This window comes from Aspergillus tubingensis (assembly GCF_013340325.1).
Source record: "Aspergillus tubingensis WU-2223L DNA, scaffold_6, whole genome shotgun sequence".
Taxonomy (NCBI): domain Eukaryota; kingdom Fungi; phylum Ascomycota; class Eurotiomycetes; order Eurotiales; family Aspergillaceae; genus Aspergillus; species Aspergillus tubingensis.
Genome location: NW_023336280.1, coordinates 1,988,492 through 2,014,495, shown reverse-complemented (window position 1 = coordinate 2,014,495; position 26,004 = coordinate 1,988,492). Strand labels below are relative to the sequence as shown.

Genomic DNA, 26,004 nt, shown 5'->3' with positions numbered 1-26,004 from the left:
TTTGAAGACTATCTATCTACTTAAACTGGAGATGAGTCTGCAACGAGACCTGCAACTTATTGCAGACCCCACTTCTGGGAACCCTTTTCGCCATCCTGGCTATCCCATTCGATGGTAATGTCCAAGGAGCGGGACTTCTCCGACTTCTTTTGATAGCCGACCTTTCCAGTGATGGTCTGGCCCTTCTTCAAGGCGACGCCCTTTCTCTTCTCATGGTCGATGAGAAGGATACTCTGCTGCCAGTGCGTCTCTTTACCATAAGGTCCCGTGGTGAAAGCGACGATGCCCTTCTTCTGCATTTCGGACGGAACAGCGTCGTCGGCAATGGGTGAGTCCCTCGAAGGCATGAAAAAGATATCGAACCAGATAGCAAAACCGTCCAGCGCGTCAATGTCCTCGGTAAGAGTGACCTGGAATTCCTTCAGGAACGACAGCTCCTCAACAGTGATGGTATGTAGAGGAAGGGGAAGGAAAACGGCAGATTGGCCAGGAATCGATGATGGCTCCACGACACGAACCAGAGCCTCATCATAGATACCAGTCAGCATGCTGCTCATATTGAAGCCGTACACACTCTTCCAGAATGAGATGTGGTTTGCGATGAAGTCAGGGTCGGCGAAGGGAGCGACGCGGAGTGTAGCGTGCGAGGGAACCATGAGTCCTCCGGGGGCGAGATACCGGTCCCGAGCGTAAATGACCGAGTCAAACATGGCCTCGAACAGTAGACCGTAGCCCATCCATTCGGAGATAATGATGTCAACTTGCTGAACTGGCAGCGTGACTTCCTCAATTTTACCGCGAATGCACCTAGATGTTTAGGTATCAGCTGTCAGTCACGCAACTAGAAAAACCAAGATATTGCGAAACATACGTTATGACATCACCAAATCCATTCTCGTAGATGATTTCCTTGGCTCTATCGATAATATTGGAATTATCGACCGAAATAACCTTCTTCGCACCGGCCTTCGCGCAGAACATGGACAAAATGCCAGTTCCGCAGCCAACATCGAGGACAACCTTATCCTTGAACACGTGCTTGTTCTCATATACGAAGTCGCGGTAGGAATCAGTGCGGATGGTGTCCTTGAGCATGGACTCGTGGATTCCTAGATAAGAAGCGCGTTAGTATCAGAAACCGAGCAGCCCTGGGATCAAGGACATCAGACCGTTGTAGGCGTAGGAAGTGAAGTAGTCCGCGTCAATTTCTTCGACCCTGTTAGCAGCCTTTTGTGCGGACGCATCACTGAGGGTAGAGCCGAGCTTCTCATCCTCCTTGGTCAATTGCTCCTCCATAGACTTCTGCACGGCCTCTCTATACTCGGAGAACTGGGTTTGAAGGCGTTCTAGGTCTTCCTGGAGTTCGATCACGCGTCTTTCAGCGTCAGAACCACCAGTTGTCTCGGGGGTTTCGTCCTCAATGTCATCCAGACTGTAGAGAAGGGCATCATCCTCCAGCACGGGCTTCAGGTAAGCATCGTCCTCAAATTTGTCGGCGGAAGAGACGTCGGGAGACATGTTGCCTTCTTTCACTTGAGTTCGGACATAGTTGACCAACTTGATAGTACCCAGGAAGTCCAGGTCTGATAGTGAAACACAAGTAGAGATAGGTTAGCCAAAGTTCATATCAAATGTATCGACCAACAGACAATCGTCCGGGCTTGAGCAGCAGAGGGAAATAGCAAATGCTAAATCCAAGTACAATTGACTACACACCGAGCTCCTTTTGAATCCTCCGCAGATCAAAGTTGTACTTGTCTTTGGTCTCCTTGAGCATGGCCCGCACGTCGGGGTAAACCTTCTCGGAGAACAGGCCCACGACGGGCTGGGTATCATCATCGGGCTCGACATCTTCCCATCCTTCCTCGTTGCTTACATCCGAGCTATCGGAAGAGACGGAGCGTGCATCATCGTCTCTGGGCAGACGCTCAGAGGGGAGAGCGGAAGCAGACATGGCGCAACTGCGGGGAAACAGAACCAATTGAGACGGTTATTTTTCGTAGGAGCGGGACTGGTATATTATGATATCTAAGCGACAACCAAATGAAATTGAACCAAAGACACTGTCACTAGATATGAAGAAGAAGAGAAGAGAATGTCGGAGCTAATGGTTGCTGCCGACAGAATTCGGTATGGAAGTACCTGAGGAGGAGGGGTTCAGTCGAGATTCCCGCCGGAGAAAAAAAGTCAAATAATCGAGGGGAAAAAAATTAGAAAATTCTCGGAAAAGGCAGCCCCGCCGGCTTGGGACTGGATTGGGTTGATTTGTTCCAAATGTTTATCCACCTGACGGGGCCCAGAACTGCGATAACAGCCTGAGGCCATCGGCTTCCCCGCCAACAACAGCGTCACCGCTTCCCTCACTGCTTTCCAGACCAAACGATCCCCTCTTGCTCGCCTGCCAGATAACCCCCCACCCCTTGAAGACCACTGTTATTACCGTTGCAGCTGCAGAGAGTCTGTGACACTCTGTTTGTTTGACCTGCTTTCCCTTACATGTCCCTATAGCTAGTGTGCTGCCCGCGAGGAGCGACTATCCCCTCCGCCTTCACTCCCTCCCTGTTTTGGTTTTGTTGCCAATACAAACAATAACCATGGCCTTCTTCTTCAACCGTGGTCGGTCCCGCCAGCCTTCGGACATTGCCAGATCAATCAAGGAACTCTTGGTGAGGCTTCGAGAATCGCCAACCACTGCCAAGGTTCGTCGCTCCGATCTGTTATGTTTACATTTGCGGCTGCCGATAAGCAACTTCCAAAACAAAGGAGTACTGACCATTCCGTACCCCGATAGGTCGAAGATGATCTGGCGAAGCAACTATCTCAGATGAAACTCATTGTTCAGGGTACTCAAGGTATGTCTCATGCATGAACCCTTACCAATGGCCCTTTTTCTCCCAGAACAAGTGCAGGGGTGGGTTTCGGAATGGACGTCGGCTGATGTGAGCTTACCTTTCAGAAATTGAGGTGTCCCCCGAACAAGTCCAAGCATTAGTGCAGGCTACCCTGCAGGAAGATTTGCTCTACGAACTAGCCCAAGGGCTTCACCGTCTGCCCTTCGAAGCTCGAAAAGACACACAAACTATCTTCTCTCACATCCTCCGTTTCAAACCCGTCAATGCAAGCCATGCAGACCCTCCTGTCATTTCCTACATTGTCCACAAACGACCCGAAATTATCATCGAACTGTGCAAGGGCTACGAGCATAGCCAAAGTGCCATGCCATGCGGCACTATCTTGCGAGAAGCGCTGAAGTTTGATGTTATCGCGGCAATCATCCTCTATGACCAGTCGGAAGAGGGGGAGCCAGCGATTCGACTGACGGAGGTGCAGCCGGGCGTGCCTCAAGAGGGCAATGGCATATTCTGGAGGTTCTTTTACTGGATCGACCGAGGGAGCTTCGAACTGAGTGCCGACTCTTTCACAACGTTTAGGGTGAGCGCTTGTGTCGGCTTTTGACACCATGCCGTCCCGGAAGCTAACTGATGTGCAGGAGATCTTGACCCGCCATAAATCCATCGTTACGGGCTATCTGGCCACGAACTTTGACCTCTTCTTCGCCAAATTCAACGAGGTACTTGTACAGTCCAGCTCGTATGTCACTAAACGACAAAGCATCAAGCTACTAGGAGAGATCCTTCTGGACCGAACCAACTACAATGTGATGATGGCCTATGTGGAGAGTGGGGAGAATCTCAAGCTGTGTATGAAACTGCTGCGGGACGACCGAAAGATGGTCCAGTATGAGGGCTTCCACGTGTTCAAGGTATGTGGGCAACTTCTAGCTTGGTCCGCTGCAAGGACCCAGGCCACTGACCGTTATTACCTTACAGGTGTTTGTTGCGAACCCCAATAAGTCGGTTGCGGTGCAGCGGATCCTGATCAACAACCGTGATCGGCTGTTGAAATTCTTACCGAGGTTCCTAGAGGACCGGACGGACGACGATCAATTTACGGATGAGAAGAGTTTCCTGGTGCGCCAGATTGAGCTTCTTCCCAAGGAGCCGATTGAGCCAGCACGGTCCGCGCGCGAAGCGTCTCGCTCCGGCATCAACACGGCAGCAGTGGCCTGAAGGCCTTGTGAATGAAGAATTAAGCTGCGACCATTGGCAGGGGAACGGCCAATCTATCGATCCTCCCGTGCCAATATGCTTTTTACCCCTGCTTTTCCTTTGTCGACCAAGTGCGGGTCTGCGTCGGAGGGCCGTGTGCACTGGGGGCACGCTAGGCCGCGGTGCCGTTTGTTTGCATTGAAGGCAAGCTGGTTTCTAGCCTTCTCGGAGTTTTACAGTGGGTTGTCACAATCTAACGGGAAAGAAAGGGGACAAGAATTAGGGTATGATTTTTTTTATTCCTGAAAAACCTGAAAGCCGGCCAAAGGAGAAGGGCAGAAAGAAGAAGTGCACGAGAATAAAGAATCGCCCCTAAAGGGCAGTAGTCCTTGCATGTAAGTAACGCCGGATGTAGATAAAGTCAGTAGGCAAATCATGGAAGTGGATCAGAGTAGTGTTTACGGGATACTGCTAGTAGTAGATACTTCTGTAGAGAACCTGGAAATAAAAACCGGGAACTGTAAGATCATCATCCATGCATATAATATTGTAGGATTGCAGTAGACAAAGGACGGAGAATTTCACACTGACCGGATTGAATTCTTCACTTGAGCGAAACCCCCCTCTCTGTCAAGGGGGAGGAAAGCGAAGCCACTGCTAGTAGACTAGTTAGTGTACTTTGTACGTAGTAGGGGAAAATAGTGAGAGACTTGACGTTTCCCCTTTCCTCGGCCGGGTCAGTATCATCCACTCCTGCTGGCTATCTCACAACCTAAAATATTAGTAGTTCTACTAGGAGTAGGGAGGGAGCCGACACTATCCCCTACCTAGCCGAGAGAGTTAAAGGGAAAAAAAAATTAAATAAGAAAAATTACAAGCCCCAAAATTCCAAACCGCAAAAGGAGGAGAAAGAAAAGCAAATAGGCACAAAAGTTTGTAGATAGTAGGAATGAAACTCTATCAGAAGTTACTGTAGTAAGTAGGAAGTAATTGCTTCTCTCATGATAGGCGAGGGAGGGGGAGGAGTAAGAGAAGAGCCCCAATTTCCAGTTTCACTCTTGGTGGTTTGTGCGCAAAACGAGGGGGAGGAGGTGAAAGAAGAAGATCAACCCGTCAAACAGTCAAATCCGTGACTAGTCAGTAGTAAGTAGTACACTAGTTTTGAACTCCTGGAGTAATAATAAAGCCGGGCCAGCAAACAAACCGTTACGTTGCCTGTTGGGTGTGGGATGAATTATGCTGCTCCCCCCTTCAAATCCCACGATCGCATAGGATGGTAAGTAAAGATAGGAGGAAATGATAATGATAATAATAATAACAGAAAATAAATCTCCCCCTCTCTCCCACTTCAGTTCCTGTACCAATGGATTGAATGGAGTCACTTGCTAGATAGACTAGATACTAGCAGTGTATCCATTTCTATTATTGTCAAAAATCTGGCAAGTCCAACGTAAAATTAACCGTGTGAAGATCCACTGCTGCGTGGCCCTCCCGAAGAATTAAATGATACTAAATTAATTATAACATAGTGGATCGCAGGCCCCCCTTCGTGATCCTTGCCTTTGGAGTTTGGTTGAAGACAAGAAGGAGACGTTATTGTCGTCGTCGTCCTCCTCCTCGTTCTTGAATTTTTAGTATAATTATTTTTTCTCTTTCGTTTTTTTTTTTTTTTTTTTTGGTTCAGAAACGGGAATTTTCAAGAGGAAGGAATCAATTCTCAGGGCTGACTCTTGGTAGTCTATTACTACTACGAGTAGTTCTATTGTTCATGAACAACCACAACCACAACTACTACTCCCACTCCTACTGCTACTGCTACTACTCCAAGTAGACACTCCTTTCGACCAATACAAAATCAACGGGAGGGTGAGATTCTCCATTCCACTTTCCGCTTCCTCATTCTCCAATTCTCGTTGCGAGAAAAAGAAAGATACACCTCATTGTGACCACATTCCTTGAATTCTCTTCTTTTTTTCTCTCCTTCCAACTCTCTCACCCATCGTCTTTTCTCCGACCATCCTACCATATTTTTGTTTTTCTTTTTTACTTTTCATGATTCTTGCTTTTTCATCATTATTATTTGCAAGCTATCACCTTTGCCAAGCCTGGCTCTGACTGACTGACGCTCTCTTACTCACTTCTATTTTATTTTATTTTTTTTTATTTTTTTTGCCGCGGTCCAGCCATTCTTGCTTCCCTCCTCCGTCTTTCCCTTTTGCTCGTCCGCCTTCGTTCCTCGCAACCATTTTGGGGGCCATGGTTCGCTGCGCAAGAGACCTCTTCCCCCCAGTGTCGTTCATTTTCCGTCGTGTGACCGTTTAATCTTAATCCTAATAATTTTCAAATCTTAATCAATCGCAATCCGTGACCCTTTTTTTCGTGCCAGAATCCCAGTTCTCACATCCGTTCCTTTGTGGCTACAGTCCTGCTACGCTCCCCGCCTCCCTCCCTGTCCCTCCCTCCTTCGCTCGCGCCCTCGCCCCCCCTTGGTTAAACCGGTGCGCACCACCGTCTCGTCCGGCTCGTCCAGAAGGCTCAAAAGCCCTTCGCAGCTCCGTCCAGAGAATATTCCACCTCCCTCGAGTTAAGGCGCAAGCGATGCCAGGATAATGGTAGAAACGCGATCCGCTTCTGTCCCTGCTGTCGTGATGTCCGACTCCGCTTCAACCATCCAGACCGTTCCCTACGACGACACCATCGCCGCCACGGCCCCTATCGCCGTTCGCTCCGCCTCATACCCGACCCCAGTGGATTGTACTTCGTGCTCGGAGGAAACATCGCATAGCGCATCGTCTGGTAATGCTTGGGATCAGTCGGGGTCCGCGCCGTCGCAACAAAATGCCAGATCGCGGCGGAACAGGTTCACTGCCTTACCAGAGGCTGGGGCCTCGACCGTGAGCTTGCGCTCACTGCGCAACAGCATCCCCAGTATCATTGTCAATGATACCGCCTCCCGTCCTGCGTCCCGCCCAGGATCTCGTCCCGGTTCGCGGTGGTCGGAGCGCAGATGGGGCGGTCTGAGAAGTAAGAAGTCGGGTGAGTTCGATCGAGATGACGATGCTCCCCCTGTACCGCCGATTCAAGCCCCTTTCAATGGCATTGCTCTGGATATCCCGAACTCCGCTCTCGATGGTCTGGGACCGCAATCGATGCGTTTCTCCAAGCGCGGAAGTCTTATCAAGGAGGAATCGAAACGCCAATTACAACAGCAAATTGAACAAGAGGAAGCAAGACGACGCGAGGCGGCTCAACAAACTCAGGATGGGGACAATCAGCAACAACGGGGACCTGATGACAGAGAACCGGCGTCACCTGATGTCGCCTCGTCGGAACAAAATAGCACAGAGCCGGAGACCATCGAGACGCCATCGAGGCGGTCAAAGCCCGTCTCGACCCTCCGAGTCAGGCACAGCGCCATGGCAAGCAGAGCCATCTCTGCGGACGAAGATATGTTGTCGCGACGGGTACGGCTGATGTATGAAAAGGGCGAAGAAAATGTGACAGACTCAGAAGTAGCGAAATCCATGGCCATGGAGAATGGCATCTTGTGGGAAGATACCCCGACCAGTATGGAGACCTCTCGTCTCTCTGGACCCAGTATGTCAGTGGATACCAAAAGTGTGGTGTCGTCTCTCGGTCCAGAGAATGGTCCAGCAATTAAAAGAGAGGCTCACGAGTTAGCTGGAGGCATTGAGTACTGGCAGAATATCAAGGCCGGAGATGTCGATCGATACGGTTTCATCCGGTCACCGACGTCCAACTCCAATGAAGGCATTGACCCCAGTCCGATCCAGCGTGTCTCTACCAGCCTACTTATGGCTTCTGAGACGCCGCGACGGAAACATTCCATCCGTCCACCCTCGGCCATCGGAGGAAATCGTCCCTTTTCAGGCCTCACAGGCCGCTCCCCGACGCGGAAGATGTCTGAGCCTTCCATACGACCAACCTCTTCTCACAGCATGTATAGTACGACAATGATGCGACGATCAACCTCGCGGTTTCGTCGGGCCGCCAACCATCTGCCACACAATCGCGACCGCCGCGTCAAAGATGAGGCGAGCGATATGCTCACCCACCCGACTGCTCCTCTGAATCCGGGTGAGAAACAGGACGCAGCTGCCGCCCGCGCGGCGAGAAAGAAAGAGTGGGAAAGGGAAGATAAATGGACGAAAATGGCCCGCCCTATGCGGAGCGGAGATGGCGGTGGCATGACATTCGAGTTTGACACGACAAGCTCCAAGCTGATTGAGCGGACATGGAAAGGCATCCCCGACCGATGGCGAGCGACCGCTTGGTACGCCTTTTTGAAATCCAGCGCCAGAATGCACAGTGATAGCCCTTCGGAAGAGGAGCTAATTGAAGCGTTCAATGAATTCCAATTGGTTTCATCGCCCGATGATGTCCAGATCGATATAGACGTTCCGAGAACCATCACCAGTCACATCATGTTCCGGCGACGGTATCGCGGAGGCCAACGACTATTGTTCCGAGTACTTCATGCGATGTCCTTGTACTTCCCAGACACGGGATACGTGCAGGGCATGGCTGCCCTGGCTGCGACTCTACTTGCCTACTACGACGAAGAACATGCATTTATCATGCTCGTGCGACTTTGGCAATTACGGGGGTTGGAGCGTCTGTACCAGTCCGGCTTCTCAGGCCTCATGGAGGCCTTAGGGGATTTTGAACGAGAGTGGCTAGAAAAAGGAGAGGTAGCTGCCAAGCTGGTGAGTGAAACATCATTTTCCCATATATCTCGGTACACAGGGCTCTAACCAAAATATAGAATGAACTTGGAATTCCTCCTACGGCATACGGCACCCGGTGGTACCTGACCCTTTTCAACTACTCCATCCCATTCCCCGCCCAACTCCGTGTCTGGGACGTCTTCATGCTCCTCGGTGATGCCGACGACCTCACAGCACCAGGCTCTTCAGGCAAAGGCAGCAAGAAAGACGCACCCACCAGTGCATTTGGCAATGGACTGGATGTCCTCCACGCGACCTCCGCCGCCCTGATCGACGGCATGCGCGACATCATCCTCGAATCCGACTTCGAGAACGCCATGAAAGTCCTCACCAGCTGGGTTCCTATCAAGGACATTGAGCTATTCATGCGTGTCGCCAAAGCCGAGTGGAAAGTGCACCGTCGCAAAAAGACCTCTTAGTGACTTTGCAGCAGCAGCAAAGCAAATAATCAAGTGACGTGATGTGACGACCTCTATCTACGGCGCGGACTAGATCCGCAGATTAACTTCGATAATATATACAGCACAACCCTGCCTTATAATATACTTAACTACTCGATCCTCACCCCCTCCACATCATACCTACCCATTTTTACGATTCGACCCGACGAATTCTTGATGAATGAACAAAAGTCGTTTTTGTTTCTTTCATTTATAATACAGTTATTCTTCTTCTTCGACATTGCTACTTACTTCTCTTTACATTTTTATTTCATGGATTCTACTTCTCTTTGACGGCTCTCACATTACGATATCAATCACTCACTACCTCGTTCGATGACAGCAATCAACAACCAACAACTATTGTCTGTTTGTTTGTTTGTCCGTCTCTCGAACTACGAATGGATCTCATACATACAACATACATACATACATACGTACTCGCTCGGTCTACATACATACACAGCTTACACAGATACATACGCGCACCCTCACTTTATCGATAATACATACATACATACCTTACCTTTCTTCGGCTCTTCTCGAAAGAAGACCCAAGGTGTCTAGACACATGCCTGTCACCTGAACACACTCCGTGTCCAGACACAGATACAGATACAGATACATGATGGATGCACACACCCATCCACCATACATACATACATACCTACCATCACTATAACCCACCCCGACCCATTCGTGAACTTTCATTTTCCATTATCAATTTCCTTATCCTGTCTATCACTCTACCTATCCATACATCTGCTGCCCTTCCCTTTGATATTTCCTTACTGTCTGTCTGTCTGTCTCTGTCATCTGCTTCTGTTTTTCTTACTACACTGCACACTACCCGACCACCTCCTATATACTAGGGACCAAACCAACTACATACTTAATACCTTGTTGTTGACTCTGATACCCCTTTTATTCTTATTTTGTTTCTATCGTTATCGGTTCTTTTCTTTGTTGTCTGTCTGTATGCCTGTCTTGTCTCATCTTGCGTTTTACTTCGTGGTCTATCTTTGACGTTGTTCATGTCTTGTCTGTGTTTCATCGAACTTGCCAGGTGGTAACCGCCACAGTTATTGTCGTGCGGGGATCCAATCCTGACTGTCTATGCATCTATCTATCTATCTATCTACCCTGGTCTTGCCTATGTAGCTAGCTAGCTAGTCCCTCGTCTACTAGAGTCTCATCTGTAACCATAACTAGTTGACTGTATCAAATCATAATAGAAAATCTCGGCAACATATCTCCAACACGTCTTCACCAAAGCAACATGCCGATTGTGTTCCGTAAAACCACAAATCCACACTCTATAAAAGGCTAATCACGCGCATTGTGGTATCAACATATATCCCCCCAGGACTTTTGGTCAGTCCCATCAGCCCAGCTGCAGGACAACAGAGCTCAGAAATGCACCAGATTCCTGGTGACCGCCGCGATCCAGTCGAGGGTAACTCATATATCAATATGGTATACGAAAAGAATTGAAAACGAATAACTTAGGAGAAACGCAACGAAGAATGGTATCTGCAGCAAATCCAAAAACGCTTGAATCAAGAGAGGGAATTTCTGAAAGTACAGAATAACTGTGATGGACAACTTTCCCTGCAATTGCTAACATGCATCTGGCGGATGCGAAAGGCCGTGGCTCTAAATGCAAGACGTCACTTGTCTGCACTGATAAGTGTGGCATCAGAGACAGCAATAAGCCCCATGATAACCACATTCATCCTAGTGTCCCGAGGCCAGATTATGCTCTTGGGACAGTTGCAAAGCTTTTGCTGTTGGTGAGCGGGCAGGACTGCTGCGAGGATCGTGATAAGAGGCTGCTTCGCTTCGCTGTACCCGAACTGTATGGGGCGAGGTGGCATGTCCTGCAGAAGTATTGTTCTCTTCATAATGGTCCTCATTATCAGCTCGAGCACGCTGATTTGATCTAGCATCATCCACAATCATGCGTTCTGAAGAGTGGGTCGGGCTAGTACCTCGACTGCGGTGCTCACGTTTTACATCTTCCGCCGGTGTCTGGTACGGAGCAGATGCATCACTCGATCTTGGGAGAGAGTGATGGTGATGCGTTGGCGGTGCTGCTTGCTCGGTCTGATATTCCTGGGCCGGAGACCCTGGCTGAGATGTCTGCGAAGAGCCAGGGAAGGATTCCGGGGGACGAGACGATGGCAATGGCGCTGGATGGTGTGCCCCATGGGCCTTCCTCTTCCGTCCGGGAGAGACATTGGAATCCACATGCCGAGATCCTTGTACGGCACCCGGTGATTCCTGCCTACCTCTTCCCGATTGCGCATGTCCTGCCGTCTGACCTGGAGGGACCCAGTGGTGGAAGTATAGGGATGGAGGGGACTGGCGAGACGAAGAATCTGACTTGCCCCGCGGAGGCTGAGTTGACGGGATGGACGAACCTGGGGCATAGTGCACGTTGCTGAGATTAATGGGCGGTTGGAGCTGTGACTCCCCAGGGTTCATGCGAGGGATAGCTGCAACAGCAAAGCGTGGATCAGCGGGGCCATTGGATACTGACGGACGACCCAGCGGTTGCGGGGTAGGAGAGGCTCCAACAGTATGCAATGGCTGAGATAGCAGAACTCCCGGAGGGGGCACAGTCTGAGGGTGCACCGGTGGAGCAACATATGCATTTGAGGGAATGGTACGGGAGTCTTGGCGGACATGTGTAGGCCTGCGCTGGGCATGGGGATGTGCATGAGACATGACAGGCATCTGCGGAGCAGGACCGCGAGGTGCAGAGGGTTGAGTTAGGTATTGTTGAGTAAGTTCGAGCATCGATGCTGGCAGACCGCCGGGACTGATGCCGGCAAAGATGAGCGGGATCATCTGAGGTGGGACACCGGCCTGCAAGGAATCACGAAGCATACTTTGCTCAACCCTCCGCTGTTCGAGTCGCAAGGTCTCTTGGCGCGTCTTCTCTTCTTCCTGCTTCCTCCGATCTTCCTCCGCTTTGGCCTGGAGCCATTGTCGCATGGAGTCATCCGAGGACTGCCATTGGCCCGGGGGCGGCGGGAGTGGCTGGTTCATCGCAGAGCCAGACACATTGGCAAAGCCCACATTGGGAGGCGGTAAGGTCAACGAGGCAGGAGGCGGCAATCCTGAGCGCGAGGGGTCCATGGAGCGGTCCGCAGAGGAGCTTGTTGAGGGTGCGGTGACCGCTGCTGGTAGGTCAGGCACGGGGGGCGGGGATGACCGTGGGGTTGGAACGGACTGGCGAACAATGGAGTACTCATGAGGACCTTTAACTCCGTTCTGGGAGGCAGGCTTCAGTGTAAGCAGCATGATTCTTCTGGAGTTTGCATTCGGGCTCAATTGAGCTGGAATATGGGTGGAGAGCGGTCAAGAAGCCCGATTTTCAGATGGACGTAGAGAGAGAGAAAACAACAGACAGCATGAACTAGATGCGGAGATAGATAGGCAGAAAGATAACGAGGGGATCACCGCTCCACACGACAAGATGATCGACAAGAATATACATGAAAGAAATTGGAAACCATTAAGTCAGGAGGGACCAAGAGGGACGGGGAGGGCACGAAAAGAAAGGATGCACAGAGGCATCTTCTTTCCTGGGAGGGTAGTGGAAGTAGTAGAAGGGAACAAGTAGTAGATGGAAGTAGACGGAGTACTAGTAGTTGGTTTCATGCACACGGGGAATGGCAGCTGGAAACTAAACGGGAGAGGGAGTATGTCTAGCAGCCCACACAAGAGCAATCACTCGAATGAATGAACAGTAGACAGTATGAACAATAGATAGAAGACAAGTTGGCAAAGAAGATGAATTCCAAGAGAAGAGAAGAGAAAAGAAAGAGCGACAGGAAAGGGAAGGAACTGGAAAGCATCGTAATTGCCCAAACAGGGCAGCACCCCAAAGAGGAAAGACACACTTACCCAATCGGGACAGGTCCCCGCTATACACTAGTCTGGATCGGGAATTGACAGCCTGAGGATGCAAGGCCAGCCAGGGGGGAAAAAGAAGAGAAGAAGAGGAAAAAAGTATCTCAGAAGGGCAAGTAAAAGAGTAAAAAAAGCACTGACAGATTTTAAAACCAAGCAAATAATATGTTATCTCCCCATTGATTCCCTCCCCCTCCCCCCCTTGACTAGTTTATATATCTACCGCGATCTCATCCCTCCCCAAGTGGAGATTCACTTGCGTAGACAGGAATCGGGGGCGTTGGGTGATGACGACGAACGGGAGTGCGCGACTCGTCATGCTTTTAGGGATCCATTTCCCATTTCGATTTCGGGCCCTACTGTTTTGTTTCTAACTGGAAAAATAAATAAAATAACTAGTAGTAATCTCCCCCACGTAATGAATCTAGCCAGCTGTGATTGATTCATTGATTGATTTAATTTTATTCCCACAATCTACCATCTACCAGCCTACTTACCTATCTATGAATTAATTCTGTAACCATGTCTATCTACTAGATAGAAAGTAGTCGTCAACAGAAGGGAAAAAAAGAGTGGACCTAGTGGGTGGAAGCTTGCTTGCCCCAAAGACTTGGAATGGATGGATATGGCATGGCACGGCCCTTTTGGGGCTGACTGTCAGTAAGTCTAGAACTAGACTAACTCACTAACTTACTAACTTACTTACCAACTAACTAGTTTCTAGTTCATACTAAACTAGAAGAAGAAGATTAGATATCATTTGCCCGCCCTCTTGCGTTTCATCTCCCGAGCCCCCATTCGGGAAACATTTCTGCTCATCATCATCTTCTTCGCTTGTGGGCTTGGCGGGGTCTTTATCTCTGACGCTCGTCACTTGCTACCTGCTGTTTCTACTATCTTTTCTTTTTTTTTGTTTTCCGCTTTCTTGTGGATTCATGGTATTTGTTCTTTACTTAGATTCTTTCCCTTTCTTCATCGCTGGGGAACACGCTACGTAACACAAACAATGTATCGACGTACACCAGCCAGCCAGTACAGGTAGGAGGAAAATCTATCAGTTCCGGCTAAGTTCCAAACATGCTCACCAGATCAGGGAAGTAATAAATGAAAGCTATATATACTAGAAATGCAATCCCAGGGTATCCAGTTCCGCATCCCCCTGTTTCCTCATGCCCTTCAGCTGTCCCGGTCGAACCGACTCAGCACCTCCGGAGGTACCGTCGGTATATACTTGCGCGCGCGTTCTCGGTTCGTGCCGCCCCAGCCCGCCCCGTAACTAATCAGCATATCTGTGCTCGTGGGTAGCGAGAAGGGGAGCGTGAGGGACGGGTCCAGGAATACGTTGTTACTGCGCTCATCCATCCACGCCGACGGGCCTGGGTGCGGAGACGCTACGCTCGAGCCAGGCGAGGCTACGGACGCTCGCGTGGATGGGGATCCGGCCGTCTCTGAAGCTGTTGAGGCCGGAGGGGTCTGTGGGCGTCCATCGGTAGGTCCTGCCTCGGGTGCCGCGGTGTTTTGCTTGGGTGCCTGAAGCTTCGCTTGCTCTCGGAACAGCAGCCCCGGATCGCGCTGTAGCTCAATCAAGAACTTCATAGCCGGCTTGGTCAGTCCCTTCTCCCCGACCTCGGGCCGATACGACTTGACCGCATGCAAGAGTTGCGCCGGGGTGAGTTGCTGCAGCTGGAGCAGAGTCGTAACAAGTGACTCAAAATCGTCCCCAAGCGACGAGAAACATTGAAGCCACTGTAAGAGTTGAATGACTGGCGCCAAATGCCGGCGCGCGGATTCCATCGTGCTCTCGCCCGTGCTACTCGTCGATCCATTCTCATAATGTTCCGGTTGGCGGTTATTGTTTCGCGCCCAATCCTCCAAGGTCGACACATTCATGCGAATCTGCATCGCCTTAGTCCGGGCCAGGTAGCGCTTGGTCGACATGATGCGGTTGAAGGTTTCAGCTCCAAGCCAGTACAGGAGCTGAGAGATAATCTGTGTGGTGATGACGGAGTGTACATCGTAGAGATCCAGGACAAAGAGCGTAGAGGAGAGGAGAGAAGTGATGTTGCGCGGAGACACTTGTGCGCGCCGTCTGGGGGATGGAGGTCGAAAGCGCTTCTCCGCCGGTTCGGGCGTTTTCTTGGATTTGGAGCGGAAGAGCTTCCACTCATTTTGAAAGTGGACGTCCTCTAGCCCCGGAATGGTCTCATGGTCTAGCATGGCGGCGTCGAGCACTTTGTTCATGCGACGCTCGGCGTCGCGGATGATGAGAATGAAGATTTCATTGATAAGCTCGGCCAGGTGTAGCTGGAATTCCACCGTAGATTCCACCAGCCCGCCATCCTTCTTCAAGTAATGTAGCAACAACGTCGCATTTGACATCCAAAAAGCCAGGATCGTCATGTCCCACTGATGGCGCTCAACGACATCGTTGATCTTCTCGGTCGCGGAAACGAGCAGCTTAGCAAGCAATTCGGGACTAGCATGGTAGTGCGCATATCGAGCACTGAGAAAGAGTAGGTTCGCGGGGACGGGTTTCTGCGAGGGCGAACGTTGCGGTGTCATGTTGGTGATGATGATGTTGAGGATCCGTTCGAGCTCGCTCTCCTGAAAGACGAACATCTGATCGTTCAGACACCGATCCCACACGAATTCTTGCTGTTCTTCTTCAAGCTCCTCTTCATCTAACGACTGTAGTTGACGAACGAATGACCTGGTTAGCTGCTACTTTGGCACACTCTTTTCAACTCATCCACTCACGTCAAACTTTTCGTCGAGCCCCAGGCTCGATAGGTCCACCTCAAGATTGATAGCGCTCTCTTCCATCATCATGCGCCGCTTCAATTCATTCTCAGCAATCTCCTCCTCGAAGCGACCGTGTCCAAACCCGGAATCATAGAAATCGTCTTCGATCGCACTCGGCCCAAAGTGGTAACCATTTTCATGCAGATACTCTGAAATCTCGCTACCAGGCTGTGCAAAGTCGAACGCCGTCCCGCCCGACGAGGACTTGATATCCGGAGACGCACCGTGGTCGAGAAGGATCTTCGCGATTGTCTTGTGTCTGTTTGTCATGGCCCACATCAAGGCACTCCACTGATTCCGGTCCTGCTGGTCGATATGGGAGCCTGCATCGAGAAGCGCTGAGACAACATCTTGGTGTCCCTACGCCGAGGATTAGTTTCGCGCATATCCAAACAGACAAATGAGTTAAAGAGCGGCACGTACGAAGCAACTAGCATAGATCAACGGCACCGTCCCCTCTTCATCCGGCTTATTCACATCGACATATTCAGCCGCATGGCCTTGCACTAGTCGCCGAACACGTTCCACGTCGCCGTTACTAGCCGCCATATTCAAGCTGCGCTGTAAAATATCTTTCTTCTCTGCGTCCGATAGCTTCTCATCCGTTGCGATAGCTTCCTCGTCCGCACCTAGCGACTCGACTTCCCGGTGAGCAGCCTGCGCAGCAAGCATCTCCATCAACCGGGCATCACTGTCTTCCAGCCGGGCAGTGGTTGTGGATTCGTTATCGTCGTCGGTCGATGCGGCCAGTCCGCGCCCGTACTGGGCCTGTAGGTTATGTTCTTCGTCATGGGTGTGGTCGTCGAGGGCTAGACTGAAGCTCAATGGTTTTGCGGCCACGGGTGTGGTGAGGAATTGGGATTGGCCTGCGGAGCGGAAACGGATCAGCCACCTGTTACACTTCTCGTTATATTCGATCTCACGGGGACTTCTGGGTTTGTCGGATCGTGTATTCCTCCGACTGTCCAGAAAAAGCAAGTATAGTCGCTTGCACTAGGGTCCTCTTTCATGCGCGACAAGTAAGGAGAGGTGGTAACGCACCTTGCCAGGCATCATACATCTCCGTTTCGGGCTGGATGAGAGGGATAGAACGACGGTCGTCCAAGGACTTAGGGAGATCGTCCGGCAGTCCTGCAGCGTGTAAGGACTTGCGTGCCGCGCTGCGGTCGGCCAGATCGGGGTCGCTGCGGTCGAGGTCGTCCGACGCCCCGCGGGGGGATCCGGAGGCGTCCATGGCGGGTGGGAAGTGCGATAACGTCAGGAACCAACAAAGGAGGGAGGGGAGGGAGTCGGGCAAAGAAGCTCTGGCTCTCGCTCCATGGAGGAGGAAATAAGACGGGACACACACGGGAGGGTCAGCCTCCTTTGGAATAGTTTCTGTTTCCCAGGGTAAGTGGAATGGAAGGTGGGGAATAATTTGGGTGAGAGATGATGTTCAGGGAGAGAGAGAGAGGGAGGGAGAAAGCAAGGCGGAACGGCAGCCTGGGAGACAGAGAGGAGATTGGGATGTTCCCGGCCGATGAAACTCGCCCGCTCCACTCGCTTCAGCTGCTGCGATTTCCTTCCATCCCGTTAGTCAGGTTACAGATTCTGCTTACTTCCAAGAGTTTCATCATTATTTCAATAAAAAAGTATTCCTTCCCCTGCCACGGGGATAACGTCGCTTCCATATCAATGCTACCACCATCCTATCATCCCTAACCATGTGGATATCGCTTCATGAACCCAAAATGCAAAAGAATAAATCCCCAAAATTATACCACCAATCCCAAAAATCCACAAAAATAACCTCCTTCGCAGACAAATGCAATGCTATTGTACATGGTAACTTGGTATCAAAATGCCAACCCTGACTCGTGGGTGCAAAAGTAAACTTCGTCGAGGATATCTTGGTCGCTGGTAATCATAGACGGACGATATGCTTGGGGTATATTAGGTGCGCTGGTGACCCGAATGGATAACTCCTCAATGCAAGTCTTTCGTATGCTTTCTTTTTCTTTTTTCGGTTTTTCTCTTTTCCACCTGTTTGGTATTCCTTCTTTGGTGTTCGGTTATTTCTTTGCTGTGCCTCTAGCGTACTGAGACAGATGATTTACTCCAACTGCTTACTGCGCAGTTGGACTTGCTCCTCCGAAAGTGATGCAATCCAGAGACAACGCTCAATGATACCCGGCACAGGCTCGAATCGATACCTCGTGCTCGCATCAATCAGTCGAAGGAGGCTTTTGACTATCTTCGCGGTGGTGCGGTAGCGCTCAAAGTTGATCAGGGACTCTCCATCCTGTGTCGTGACTCGTGCTGGCTTCTGCGCATTATACGTCAAGTCGTGGACATACAGGCCTAAGAAAGCAGATTAGCTTTTTAATCACCATATGTCAACGGTAAAGGGAACTTACCAACAAATGGAATGCAACCATCTTGCGCATTGGCCATTTCCATCTCGAGACGAAGCTCATGGAAATTGCGAATGGGCTGCGTTAGCGATTCCATGTCCTTGAGCAGACGCTTGTCGGAAACGGGTACCAGGTCCCAGGTAGCCTGAAGGCGAGAGCAGTCGGTCGAAGAGAGAGCAATGGCAATCTGGAGCATTGTGGCATAGTTGCACATTCTTCTGGCATGTGCTGCCGTGTGGATGAATTTGGCAATCGTTCGCGCTCGTTCGTGGATATCTTGCGTGAGGACAATTTCTGAGAGCACCCATCTAACCATCAAGTTGAATCGTCCCACAACAAGGTCAATGCCCCTGTGCTCGTCTTCCATGAGGAATTGCACCCAACTCAACACGGTGGGTGACCCACTGCTCCATCGCATGTCCACCAGATCCCTCCAGTCAACTTCACTCAAGGCAGCCATCTCCACCAATGTCAGTTGCTGGGCAAGGACATGCGATTCGCACGATAGAACAAATGGCACATGCTCAGGGCCCGCTGCCTTCAATGGTTCCGGGAGTCGGCGACCCTTTTCTGACTGGGAAAGAACATCTCCTGAAACCTGCTGCGTGTTGAGGGGTCGAGTATTCGCTTGCTGTGCCATTTTGTTTCTGGGAGAAGGATCTGGTGTTAATGGCTGGGCCTGGAACAGCACCGGGTTCAACGGCGTAGTCCAAGATCCCACGGATCGGGTATTTTGGACCGTCATTGGAGGGGAGGGTGGATGAGCGAGCGGATGAGGCGGAATACCGAGAGATGAATCGGTCATGCTTTGTGTATCTATGGAGAAACGTTGCTCTGCAGCCTCTTGCGAATCAATCATATCAATTGAAATCCCAGATGACAACCCAGAAAGACGCCCTGTATGCTTTCTCGACCCAGAGGAGATGCCTGGGAGTGTTGAACCTCGCGGGATGCGCTTCATACTCTCGGTCTCCTTCACAATGTTAATAGAGGGGTGAGAGGACTCCACATCCGATGTCTCACGGCTGGAGAAACTGGGTTGAAAGCGGGAAGGCCCGGCCATATGAGACGTCGGGCGGCTAACGACGGGCTTCTTCATTGACTCATCACTCAATCCCCGTTCTAGGAGAGGTATAGAGCTGTAGGAGTCTTCGGACTCCGCGATCGAGTCAGAATATGGTCGTTGAGGAACGATGCGTCCCTGAACTTGCGAGTATGTCAGACCATCACCAAGGAAGGTTTGGCGTCTCCTAGCCACCGCATTCGAGTTCGCAAAGCTGTGGGGTCCTGCGCTACCACGGCTCTGACGGAGCCAATCCTCCCCAGTGACCTCACCTGGATTGTAGTGCTGTAGGTACTGATCTGACCCAGCAGCAGAAGCCTCAGCATCCCCAGCAGACGTCCCATGCCATTTCCCTTCGAGCTTCAATAGCGTTGACTCGACACCCCCATCATCGTCATCTGGGATCTGTGCGAACTGTGCAATAGCATCCTCAAAGGAACGCCGCAGGTTCTGTGACGAGTGAGTTGTCAATAACGAAAACCGAGGGTTCGGAGGGATGAGACTCGTCTGGGGTCGCGAATACGGCTCATCAACCCGAGTAACAGCCGTGTCAGCACCAGAACTACGATATGTGATATCAGAAACAAAGGACCCTGAATCGGGTCTGGATTGGAAGCCGCCGCCGTTTCGCATTTGACGCAAGTCTCCACCAGGACGCCTACGTAGTGTCGGTCCAGAGGGTTTATCCAAGGGTTGCTGCAAGCTTCCAGGGGGTAGAGGGGGGACGGAGTCACTTCCCATGGTGAGACGGTGCTTCGAGACTCCACTTTGGAAGGACGCGTACTTCCGTAAACGCAACGAAGACGATGTTCTTTTCCACGAAGTCGAAGCCCGCTCAACGGAGTATGACCTGCGCGAGGCTTCCGAAAATCTGGAGGGGCGCAGGAACTTAGACGCTCGGCTTGAGGGGCCAGGATTGGGTTCGTCGTAGAAGATAGGCAAAGAATATTCATCGGTCGCTAAAGTCGATCGTTGGTGTGGAGCGTACGGGGATGGAGCTCTGACTGTTGCAGGCGATGGCTCCGCCTCCAAAAATCCAGGAGGCTGTTGGAGTCCTGCATTCGCTTCTCCAATAGCGCCAGACATAACAGGTAGACCCAGGCCTGTTCCATCTACGATGACGATGGATTCACTACCCGCAGTAACCTGACTTGTCGCTCTCGGCATTCCAGGCGCCGAAAAATGAAGTTCTGCCTGGTTCTGTGAATCGGCAGACTGGGAGCCTCCTGTAGTATCGGTTTGTTCAGAGATAGCAGCACGATACTGCTTCAAAACCTCGTCACAGAGGGTATCGATTCTCGTGGGCCTTTTGACCCCAGTCGCCGTCTTTCTACCTCTATAGGCATCAGATCCGAATGCGACATTAGTTGGGAGAGCCGATGTCCTCCCCGGAAGAGATGCATTTGCCGGTCTATTCATCGCCCGTGAAAGGCTACCAGAAGCGCCATGTCGACTATTCAAAGCCCGGCGAATTGAGCCAATGATTGTCTTGACGCCAGAGGTTGAAGCGGCCGGTTTGTGAACGCCGTGAGAGGTGCTTCGGCGGTCTGAGGCAAGGTCCTTAGCTGACGATGGAAGAGGCGGGGATGGAGGCGCCATCATGATAGTGTACGACTCCGCCGGAGGATAGAGCTCTCCTCGTATTAGACTGCTGAGATCAAGCGCCTCCTGTCTGGCGGCCACACCCTGTTGCTCGGGGTTGACCAGAGAGAAGGGTGCCCTGTCATCTCGAACAGAGTCAGAGAAGCTGCCGCTACGCTTGTGAGAATGTCCAAGATAGGGATAGCGGCGCGAAGTAAGAGGAGAAGGCGGATAAGCTTCCCGTGAGGAAGTTGGCTTCAGTGGCATAAGAGGTACGGGATGGGGTGCCTTGTGGGCCAAGGACAAGGACAGACGCTTCGGAGACTTGGGGGGCAAGGAACAGGAGATTGCCTGAAAGCTCCGGTCACTTCCGGCTGAAATTGGCACACTCTTCACTGTGTTTGACGAATTGTTTCGGCTGTGATGATTCGGACGATATTGTGTGCCCGGAGGGCTAGCTTCCAGCCCGCTTTTGGTACGCACCAGGGCCAGAAGGTCACCGCCACCCGCCATCTCCAAAGGGTCAGCTTCGCGGTCACCCGGAAGGATGGCAACGTCAGGGCTTTGGAACACGTCGTGGTCACTCGGCAAGTCCCAATAGAGAGAAGACTTCCCATACCAGCAGCGTTTGAGATCTATGAGGATCTTGAGATCACTCATGCCACCGCCCTGTCGAGACTTGACATCATCGTACATGCTATTGATCGTCTCACAGAAATGACCGCGGAGATCATACTCGGGCACAAAATCATCCACAAAATAATTGAGAATCCAATGCCGCAATGCCGCAAACGTCCGGATACGGATGATCCTGCCGTCATCCTGCAGGCGGTTAATCGCCCACCGCAATCGAGCGAGAAGCAGTGCCAGAAGGGTGCTAGTCGAGATATAAGAGCGAAATGTCAGGAAGAAATCGGATACAAGCTCATAGTCCATGAAGGACGCGGACGATATTTGGGCGACGATACGTGCCGGCGTAGCAGCGCTGATGTCTTTGGTGCCTGAAGCATAGCGAACCACCGACTCTTTGTCCATTTCCGACACCAGCGTCTCAAATATGGCCGGTTCAATCGGCTCCTTCAACTCATAGAAAACGGGGTTTTCACTGACTGCGGAACTCCGGGGCAACTCAATGGCACCTGCGCCCGAAAAGACCGAGCTGACAAAGGAGGGTCGTTCGGGGTTCCGTAGATAGGTGTCGGAGGCTAGAGTACCAATCCAGTATTCTCGCGGGAGTCGTGACGTGCGCATGATATCCGACAATGATGTTCTTGAATAAATGGAGCTGTGCAGGGCCGTCTCATTGTCAAGGCTGGATTGAGGCAAGTCCAACCTATAACGGGGGATAGAATCCTCCAGGGCACGCTGGGATGGTTCATTGGCAGTTTTTGGCCGATTATCTGCTCGGTCAATGTAGATACGAAGCTCCCCTGCGCGACCCGCACGCGACTCTGACCGCTGTTCCGAGATAGTAGAAAATGAGTGTGCTTTACGGGGTCGATGGTGAGGTAGGCCGTGATATTGGGAACGCGCCGATTCTGTGTGGACGGAGTCGCCATCTTCGCAGCTCTCTTCAGGGATCAAATCTGGGCGCAACTCAGAGAGCTGCGAGTTCGACCATCTAGACGGCTCATCGCTCTCGAGGCCGCCACGTCCGTGCGGAAAGGGTTCTTGTCTGGATTGGCTGGGGGAAGGAATGGAAGGCGTCGGGAAGGTTTCTTTAGTCGGCGGATTGCGAATCGGTCTGGAGGAGTGTGACAAGGGTGTTAGCATTGTGATCATGACATCCGAGGTCGCCAAATATAGCACAACGCGACGGTCATACCTTAGAAAGATCTTTCCATTCTGGCCGACATTCCCCACGGTGAAGTGGTTCGGTTCTCTAGCTCCCACAGCGGCGTCACGAGGCGCTTGAGAGGTATCAGGCCGCTTGAAGGACCGCTTCCGCAATAACTCGTGGCTGTCCTTGACCCGCAGAAGGGAAGTAGCCAGCCGTTCCCGGGTTGTTCTCGAGCCAATGGTTGGGGATTCCTTGGTGTTTCTCCCGTGGGCAACCGTGTGGGCGCGTCGTAGATCGGTTGTCGCATATTGGGTATCCGCACTTGCTAGTACCTTCGCCTCGGTTTCTGGGTCGACGCTTGTTGAGAGAGTATCTATCTGCGGTTGACCTGGCTCACTTGGGAAACGGTCGACAGATGCTGAGCTCAACGCCATCATGAGCGCGGGCATGGATATGCAACTATACGATCAGCAGGAAGCGCCCTCTCGCGGCGGGAGCTCTTCCCCGAAGAGGCTCTATTCCCGGGGAGCCGGAGTGAGGCTTCGTGTTCACCAGCGTCGGCGAACTAAAAGGGAAGATGAGACAGGGACAGCCCACGTTGGGATCGCAATAGGTGCTTGCGACACGACATGACCAGAGCCTGCACGAACGGGTGGTTCTTTATTGAGGGTGACGGCAATAAGCGTCGGACATTGAGAGAAGAATTGAAAGCGGTAGCACGAGACGAATTGACGATCGAGAGCAGGACGCTCGGGGCAAAGGACAGGAGATTACGGAGGGATAATAATAGAAAAGGTGGCCGGGGCGAGAAGATCAGGATTAGGAGAATAAATACCGAAAATATAGGGAGGGGGTGGGTGTAAAAGAATAGACCGAAAGCACGGGCGATGGATAACAACAATAGGTGAGGAGAAACCGGTAGAGTATTTGGAGCTGCTGCTGCTGATGATGGTGCTGATGCTCGCTGATGCTTGCTGGGGATTGTTGATGATGCCGATGATGATAATAATAGGTAATGGGCAGAAACAAAAAAAAAACAGTAAGTAGTAATAGAAGTAGTAGTAGTAATAAAAATAATAAGAATAATCAGAAAGAAGCGCAACGAGTTTGGAGGAAGTGGAGAGCGCGGTGGAGAGCGCGAAGAGGGAAAGACGCGCAGAGAAAGCAGAAGGGTTTAGATTTTAGTGTTAGTTTTGGGATTAGCTCCAGTCCGGGCCTGGCTGGGAATCGCTCCAAAAGGGAAAAGGGAAACTACTAGCAGCCCGTCACTTGCTTTAGTCCCGGTCGCGTTCCAACAGAGCGGAACCTCTCTTTCCTTTTTTTTTTTCTTGCTGCACACCCGTGGTTAAAAAGGATAGAAGGGAGATTTTGATAGAAAAATAAAGGAGGAAGAACAGAGAAAATGAGCTAGACTAAGAGAAGGGAGAAGAACAAGTATACGTAGTCGGGAAAGGGGACTGGAGAAAAGCGAACCATGGTTCCCAACAGTCAAAGTGGATGGATTCCATTCCATGGCATGATTGGGGGGAGAGAGAAAAGGCCGGTAGGGAGGGGATTCGACCCGTGTCTACTTGAACTCTTCTTCTACGGAGGTCTAAGCTGTCATCCATTCAAAGCTGCTGCTGCTGTGCGGAGGAACCTCCGTTCAAAGTTCACTCTCTACTACTTACTTACTACTATTCGACTAGGAACTCACGACTACCGGCAGTAGTCCCTTCTCGTACAGCCAGTCAAACGACCCCCCGTTCTGTCGCTTCCCTTGTACCACTTACAGGAGCCTGCTGATAGGCAATCTTCCTCACTACTTACTTCATCACCTAGTACTAGTACTTTCTTAGTATCTCGACTACAATTCCGATCAGCCAAATCCTTCGAGGTCATCAAAAGTCGGTCAGCTGATGGTCGATCTACCACAGATCGTGGAACCGCAACATCCACCCGGGCTAGATTTAGTCCCCTGGCCCGGAGTAATTACTTAGTCTTGTAGCGCTGTAGGTAGTCCAGCTAGTTAGTTAGTCGATGAAAATCACCGGTTCGCTCCCCTACTCACTCAAAATGAAGTGGGGTCTTTTCCCATCAACTGAGGGGAATCAAAACTCTTCAGGACGTTCGTCATGCGATGCCGCTGCTACATGCAACGGTAAGCACTGAACGGTTCATGTGGGCTGAATGGGACCAGCAGAAGGGACTCGACGGTACCGAGCATTATTATTCTATATCAACATCATACGGTTTAGTATATAGTAAGTAGTAGTCTATCTCAAGCAATCAATACTCCGGAGTAATCTATAACTTATCATGGTAATATACCTAGCCCCAGATGATCTGAAAGGAAGAATAAATCGATAGATAGTAGCCATCCGATAGCTCCGTATTCCGTATTCCGGATACAAAGTACTACCAAAAAAACCCCAATGAAGCCCCAAGCCCACCTTCATGATCAACTGACACGGATCGGCAGCCGTGCAGGAGCGGAAGTTCGAGGCTGAATGATACGAGAAGACAGTCGATCAGTCAGAATCTCCAGACCGAGGCAACGATACATGCCGGTAGATAGGTAGCAGTAGTAGTAGTAGTAGCTACGGAGTACAGTGTATCTATCTCCGCCCTGCACGTCGACCGTCCTAGTTAGTACTCCGTAGATTTTCATCCTTCTGCTCAGCCCGCGTCCAATGAGAGTGGCTGAACCCGATGCTAACGTCACGGTGTGTTCAGATCCCATTCATGGGGAAAGCTGAAATAAATGAATGCCTGCTCTTGGCCTGCAGCTGAAATGCTCCCGTTACTGCCACCAAAGTAGCACCAACTAAAGAGGAGAGACAAGGTAAGCCTTCTACATTAGTACTAGTTGATTACTTTTGATTAGTTGTATATACGTAGAGGTTACTATCTACTCCTTTTTTCTGTCCCCCTTCCCTCCTTACGACCAACAACACTCATCAGCTGAACCCAGATTCTTTTATGACATCGGGCGTACCACGCTATCTACTTGACCACCTAAATACCGAATTCAGGTACCCGGATTTATTTCTGGTTACCTAAAAAGGGGGTGAGGGGGGGATGAGGGGCGGCATCGGGCACGCGACGCAAAAGGAGTATAAAAAGAGAATAGTCGAGGGACAGAAGAAGTGGATCGTACCGGTAGAGATGAAGATAGGTACCTTTTTCTCTTTTTTTTCTTTATTATAATTATCATTCATTTCCCTCGTTTGGCATCTTAAAAATGG

General features: G+C 51.0%; 6 protein-coding genes across 6 annotated transcripts; 2 read left to right on the top strand and 4 right to left on the bottom strand.

The window, feature by feature from the left end:
- Positions 1-56: 56 nt before the first annotated feature.
- Positions 57-1,954, bottom strand: AtWU_04442 (protein arginine methyltransferase RmtB; the record flags this gene model as incomplete). Its single annotated transcript, XM_035499553.1, has 4 exons — positions 57-807; positions 872-1,109; positions 1,170-1,583; positions 1,717-1,954. The coding sequence occupies 4 exons, from the start codon at positions 1,952-1,954 to the stop codon at positions 57-59; spliced, it is 1,641 nt and encodes a 546-aa protein (XP_035355446.1).
- A 640-nt stretch (positions 1,955-2,594) lies between these two features.
- AtWU_04441 (Mo25 family protein) lies at positions 2,595-4,070 on the top strand (the record flags this gene model as incomplete). The annotated part of the gene is made up of 5 exons (XM_035499552.1): positions 2,595-2,699; positions 2,792-2,852; positions 2,957-3,432; positions 3,491-3,763; positions 3,831-4,070. The coding sequence occupies 5 exons, from the start codon at positions 2,595-2,597 to the stop codon at positions 4,068-4,070; spliced, it is 1,155 nt and encodes a 384-aa protein (XP_035355445.1).
- A 2,627-nt stretch (positions 4,071-6,697) lies between these two features.
- AtWU_04440 (putative TBC domain protein) lies at positions 6,698-9,216 on the top strand (the record flags this gene model as incomplete). Its single annotated transcript, XM_035499551.1, has 2 exons — positions 6,698-8,776; positions 8,836-9,216. The coding sequence occupies 2 exons, from the start codon at positions 6,698-6,700 to the stop codon at positions 9,214-9,216; spliced, it is 2,460 nt and encodes an 819-aa protein (XP_035355444.1).
- Positions 9,217-10,974: 1,758 nt separating this feature from the next.
- Positions 10,975-12,546, bottom strand: AtWU_04439 (uncharacterized protein; the record flags this gene model as incomplete). Its single annotated transcript, XM_035499550.1, has 1 exon — positions 10,975-12,546. One exon carries the CDS (start codon positions 12,544-12,546, stop codon positions 10,975-10,977), a length of 1,572 nt encoding a protein of 523 aa, XP_035355443.1.
- A 1,788-nt stretch (positions 12,547-14,334) lies between these two features.
- Positions 14,335-17,194, bottom strand: AtWU_04438 (DIL and Ankyrin domain protein; the record flags this gene model as incomplete). Its single annotated transcript, XM_035499549.1, has 4 exons — positions 14,335-15,846; positions 15,916-16,320; positions 16,384-16,826; positions 17,002-17,194. The coding sequence occupies 4 exons, from the start codon at positions 17,192-17,194 to the stop codon at positions 14,335-14,337; spliced, it is 2,553 nt and encodes an 850-aa protein (XP_035355442.1).
- Positions 17,195-18,052: 858 nt separating this feature from the next.
- Positions 18,053-23,211, bottom strand: AtWU_04437 (mitotic regulator LTE1; the record flags this gene model as incomplete). Its single annotated transcript, XM_035499548.1, has 3 exons — positions 18,053-18,300; positions 18,357-22,741; positions 22,823-23,211. 3 exons carry the CDS (start codon positions 23,209-23,211, stop codon positions 18,053-18,055), a joined length of 5,022 nt encoding a protein of 1,673 aa, XP_035355441.1.
- Between the last annotated feature and the right edge of the window lie 2,793 nt (positions 23,212-26,004).